This window comes from Anopheles funestus, chromosome 2RL (assembly GCF_943734845.2).
Source record: "Anopheles funestus chromosome 2RL, idAnoFuneDA-416_04, whole genome shotgun sequence".
Taxonomy (NCBI): Eukaryota; Metazoa; Arthropoda; class Insecta; order Diptera; family Culicidae; genus Anopheles; species Anopheles funestus.
In genome coordinates, this window is record NC_064598.1 from 99061837 (window position 1) to 99067836 (window position 6000).

At 45.7% G+C, this 6000-nt stretch overlaps 1 protein-coding gene across 5 annotated transcripts in view; it reads right to left on the bottom strand.

Moving 5' to 3' along the window:
• Positions 1 to 4967, bottom strand: part of LOC125763349 (uncharacterized) — a 162740-nt gene extending 157773 nt beyond the window's left edge. For 2 of the 5 annotated variants that reach the window (XM_049426392.1, XM_049426391.1), the window contains exon 1: positions 1076 to 4966. In XM_049426392.1, the coding sequence (XP_049282349.1) occupies positions 1076 to 3913 (2838 nt within the window). In that variant the 5' untranslated portion in view covers positions 3914 to 4966. Of the gene's footprint in view, positions 1 to 1075 lie in introns of all 5 variants that reach the window. The other 3 variants (XM_049426390.1, XM_049426389.1, XM_049426388.1) reach the window with 3 other exon arrangements.
• Between the last annotated feature and the right edge of the window lie 1033 nt (positions 4968 to 6000).

Sequence of the window (6000 nt, forward strand, 5' to 3'; positions counted from 1 at the left end):
TTGCAAACGCACCTGTGTGGGGAGCAAGAATTCAAACGTTTAGCGCTATCTCCCTAGTCGGCTGGCTTGCTGTCTTAATTAACTTGTAATTGAAACGCAAAATTTATGAGAAATTTACATTTTTGTGTCGCTATATTTAAATGATGTTTTCTCTGGGCGTTCCGTTTTCGTTTGAAGCTTCTTTCCAGTGTTGATTCGCTTCCTATCAGCTAGATACCGTGTGCTCTGATATATCACCCAAACGTGGTGACTAAAAATGAGCCCAAGCATCAAATATGCGAGAGTAGGAATTGAATCATCCCCATCCACTTTGTTAGGTTCGTCGCTTGCCTTTGCCGCGGGGAATTATTGGAGACCATCTGCGCGTACAGTCGAGTCGGTTGAAGAACACTCGCTGTAGGAAAAAATCGTTGACGAAGCCAATTTTTGGAGCCTTAATTACCGGAGCAGCAATTTCATGCCACCGGAAGCGATTTTTATTTCATTGCATCCACCAACACGATAAGCTCCCCCGGGGCACCAACTGCAGTCGAAGGTCTGTCCCAAGGATCTTCATTCGTGAAAGGACCTGCTTGTTTATGTCTCGTCAGACGGGATACGCTTCCAAATTTATGAGCAATACGAAGGGTGAATTGCTAATATGCTCCTCTTTTAGGTTTCTATTTATTATTGAAATTGCCTACAATCCTATCACAGTATTCCCCTTTAAATTCAAACTGCCTTTGGAGGAAATCATTTGGAAAACTAGGGAAAACAAGGATGAATTTCACTTTCTCTGAATGTACTCGCACAGGAACTCAACCGAAGTACGGCAGGAAGACTAATGTTATGCATTCGGCAGATTGTTTAAAAGACTTGCCGAATTCGAAATAGGGAACGTTACTGCATGCTTCGAAATATCGTTAGTATATGCGAAACACCCGACGTCTGTGGCATTAGAATTTCAAATCTTCGTATTTCGCTGACATTAATCTCAACATTTATCATTCCACATCCGAAGTGACAGTTGTATTAATCAACCTAGAAAGAGGAATTATGCTAAATTGAATTGAACCGTTTGAAGCTAATGAATTACCTGTATCAGCTCCTGGATGCTGTCACACTGCTCCAGAACAACTGCATCCGAGGTCGTTTGCGCTGTTCCAACACCTTGCGCGGCTTGATCTATCACTTCATCACAAGCGGCTAGGATGGACGCACCGTTCGAATCGGGTGGTGTAGCAGGGCTCAGGAATCCACTATCGGCATCACTATGGTTCGAAAGCGGTCGTTCCCGTTTCCGCAAACGGTTGAACAACGGTGTTGAATCGAGAGAACCATTACGTGGCTGCTGTGTGCTGGCTGCTACCGTCGATTGCACCTTACTGATAGCACCGGTACCGGTATTACCGCACGAACTAACACGACCACCTCCGTTCGCACCACTAACGCCGGTTGGAAGTTGAGGCAGTGAAAAGCTCGACTTGAGCGGATCTAGAGCAAACGTGCTGCGTAGCAGGGGAAGAAAATTAGCCACCTTTCCTGTACCACCCGTACCAGACACACTTCCGGCGATGACACTCGTAACGGATTTCATTTTTGCCATCTTCTGAGCGGACATTTTGTCCTGCTCGGTGATGGAAGAAGACGCTGCGGGTAAGGTGTTGATTGCCTTCGGTGTCCCCTGGGCTTGCGCTGTGGAGGTGGTAATGCTTTCACCGACCGGTGTTACAAGAGCGCTGCTGGAACAAGTGAAGGTGTTCTGTCGGAGAAGCGTTCCGCCGGCAGTGGCAGTGGTAGTGGTTCCTTCGCTGGAAGCACTGTGTAATGCGGCCGGTGGTGATACGGTGGCCGAAGAGGAAGACGATGATGATTCATCACATTTTCGGTGCTGCTTCAAAGACTGCTGCTGTAGACGGTGCTGAATGAGGGGTGAATTCGGTAGCGACACTGATTGCTGCTGATGAACTCGCTCGAGCCGTGAGGTGACAGGACCTGACTTTAACACTACCCCGTAATATACGGACGACGAAGAGGGAGATTTTTTTGGATCATTGGTAGCTATGTCCTCCAGTTCGGCTTCTTCATTGGGAATATCTTCCACCTCTGCATTCTCATCCGGTATCGAACCGGAAATAGATTTTGGAACTACTAGCACCTTTAAATTCTCCATCAGCCTATTGCGGAACCCGTAGTCACTCTCGTCGGTTGACTCGAGATTGGAGGAGGGCGTCTCAATCACGGAATTAAACATGGACGGATAGTCCGGACTCGATCCGCTGGTCGAACTCGTCGAGGAAGACGATGCCGTGCGAGTTTGGTTGAAGATCTCGTCGATCTTTTCCTCCACCTTTTCCAACGAAAGTCTATTCTTAACTTCAATCTCAAGTGATTCTGGCTCGATGGTGAAATAGTTGTCCGAATCTCGATCAACTACTGCATCGTAGATCAGATGATCCTGATATAACACCTGATCCGCCAGTTCGACTGTTTCCGGGATAGCGCGCATTTTGTGTTCCTTTTCGTTGAAAAAATCTACCGACGGATCGAACAGACAGTAATTCTCCAGATGTGGTACTGTGCCCTTCTTTTGCCGCACGGGAATGTTCTTGAACAGTGAGGAGCTAAACTCGGGCTTCGATAGTATATCATCCGGGGACGGTTGACGCGGTTTCTCCTGTCCGCCACCGGATGCTGTCGGAAGCGTCATTGGAGAAGCCTGCGGAATAGCCGGCAGGTCTCCTCCAACGCACGCACCACCTTTGGAAGACATTGTTTTAGCTGTCGCTTTCGGTGACGGTGGCAAGGTGACGTAATTGTTAGTGTTCCGTCGTTCCTGACCGCTGTGGGATGATATCAGCTTACCTAATCCGAAGCCCTTCAGTTTCGAGCGTACGACCGTGCTGACATCTTCATTTTTGGTCGGCTCCGGTACGAACTGTTGTTGTTCCTCGTGCATCTGTTTCGGCTCGGAACGCTGCTTCCCGATGGTTCCCACATTGGTGGAAACGGGAGGCGCCGGTGGAGGTTCTCGATATGGTGGCAAAGGTAGAGGATAATCACGATACAGTTCCTTGTACTCTACCGTACTGTCACCGTGCTGCTGCTGTTGTGATTGCTGTTGCGCTCGAGTGCGTAGGATCGTTTTGACAGCGCTGGTACGAATGTTTCCACCAGGTGTTGACACCGTCGCGGAACTCATCGAGAGGTTTGGAATGAATGAAACTTTCTTCTGGGACCGCACAGAGGAAGCGGTCGATTCGGACGCACTAGACGGGGGAGAGCTTACCTTCTTCTCCTTCTGACCACCACCAACGGCTCCGGTTGTCGTTGTACTGCTACTCTTCATTCCGGGGGAACTCTTTGTATCACCCTTGGAAGACGTAAAGTTTGATGCTCTTTGTAGAACGCTCGGCGGTTTGAGTTTGGATTTCAACCTCTCGTCCAACCGCGTCGTCTTGGTAGCGGGTATCTTGGTTTCGGTCAATGTTTTCCTTCTGTCTATAGTCGTTTGTTGAGCGTGTGCTGAATTGCCGACACTACCGGCCGCAGTGGAAGATTTGATTGCCTCCGGACTGATGGTTGGATGGTCGGGAGATTTTTTCGAACCCTCCTTAAGCGCAACGGAATCATTCTCACTGTGCGACCCTTGCCATGGAACAAGGTGCTTTGCTTTTTCCTGATGTTTTTCATCTTGCAGCAGGGATTCCTTTGTGTTGGACTGTTCGATTCGCCTGCTGTCGGCACCCGTTGGTGAGGGTGTTTTCTCCTTCGCCTCTAGTGAGGTTGGTCTCCGCTTGACCGTTCCCGTGTTGATTTCCGACGAGCTTGAACCCGACGAGTCCCGAGGGACACCTACGGTACGTTCGCCCGTTGATGCGAGCGTTTTCGGTGGTGCGTTTGCCACCGCTTTTCCACTTTCGTTCGCTATCATCTGATCGGTGCACAATTACACTTTCTCACCGAACTACACATTTCACCGATGTTGAAATTGAAGATAGCAAACACCCCTGACGAACCTTTCGAGTTTAAAATTGATCTAAAAAAAGGGCTAAAACAGGGACACTTTCACTAGGGCGCAATAGAAGAACCTAACAGCACAACACATTTTTATTCACTCAGATAGTCATTTTTTAAATCACCAACATTCTCAAATAAACATCGAATTCTAAACATCTTGCTATCCACAAGCACTAACCATGATCAATTCAACAAGCACTAGCACGTCTTTTGCCTTTATAAATCACACCGCACACATCATCCAAGTTGAACTTTACTTTGATGTTGTTGTTTTGCAGAACTTTGTTTTCTTTTTCACTCACAAAACCCACTCAAACTGAATTCATCCACTTACAGCTTCTTTTCCGAAAACAACAAAAAAGAGGATATGAGATTTGATGGCCACTCGACAGCTCGGCATGTTATCATGTTTCCTTAGAGGCAAACCTTTTCCTGTCCGTAAGTCGAATCGCTTAGGTTGGATTGAGTATGGTCGGTTGAATTTTAAATAAGACGCTCAGTTGATTTTTCCTTTGCAAGAAGCTTCCTTTACGCTCTGACATCCTTATTGGGTCGGTCTTCGGACAAGCTATTTTACGTTTATCGTGCCAGATTATCCAATCGCTTCCGGCGATCATTCCATTCTTTTTCTCCATTTTTCGAATGTTAAACAAAATGCCATCTCATGGAAATATCATTTCCCCCTACTCCACTCATCCGTGAACAGAAATTTTGGAATCCAACGTTCGAGGACTATTCCAGGGTCAAATTGGATCCGGTTTGATTGCAATGCAAGAAAACCCCCTGGCAGCCGGCGTGTGTAATTGAGATAGAACGCGGTAATGTAATGTTATTTTTACGGTACAAACGTGGAATTTGTCGCATTGGAAAATGAAAAGGACAGTGGCGGGAAAATGGTTTCAGACGAGAAGGAATCCTTAAGGATGCAATGATGCAGAAAATGCTTCTTCACATGAGGTAGAGTGTTCGTGTGTAAATGGAATTCGATGAGGAACGGTTGAGCTGGTAGCCAAAGACTTTATGCAATAGTGTTTACTATTTTTATGTAAATCTTCCTTCTTATATTCAACAAACAACTTTGCTTAACAATTAATTTTATTAAAGGTATGCATATCCTTTCACCGTTAATAATCCTTCCTATGATTGCAACAATTATTTAACGCTTTACAGAGAATGTATGTAGCCCTCAAATTCCCTTGATTGTCCCGAGTTTCCATACGATACTGATTAATTATCTAATCCTCATCCTTTGATTTGCAATCAATCAGAATACCTTTGGAAGATTGTCCGATGGTTTTATGGTAAATATTTGCATTGCTCCTTACGGACAAACACAGTCCTTTGAACCGTAGGATAGGATTTACCAGTGGCTGGAAAATCTACCCATGGGACAACCTTACTTACCGATAAGCAAGTCTTTCTAACAAGGTAATAAGAAGACAATTTGAGTACCGGTTGCTGAATTTAAATCGTTTCCACCAAACCACAACCAATCTCACATTATTGTTTAAAACAACGACAAAATACGCCTAAAGGTATGCAATCAAACTAGCAAAAGTGTATTTATAGTATGAAGAAAACTGTCTCTTGGGTAGTAGTCATTCATACGGCTGGTAGCTTTAGTTGAGACTCTCAACAACAACCATTCCACCACACCACAAACACCACAATAAATCAAGTGTGACTGTGCAGTCAGGAAGGTTATCTACGGCCGTTCAGACCTCAGGCATACCGAAGTCAGACCGAGCAAATTGAAAGAAAATCCTCTTCGCTCGCATGATACATTCACGGAAAGGAAAGCGTGGTAAGATAAGCAGCTCCGTTGTCATACGTTATGCTGCCGCTTGCGTTATATTTTAATTCCTTTTAAATGTCTTGTGCAATTAGAGCAGTAGACGACACTCGATAGGCGAATATTTTGAAGAAGGTAACAGTGAAAACCGTACGTAAGGCCAGCCGATAACGCTTTACAGTAGCAGGCTAAGAACCTTTTCGAGACAT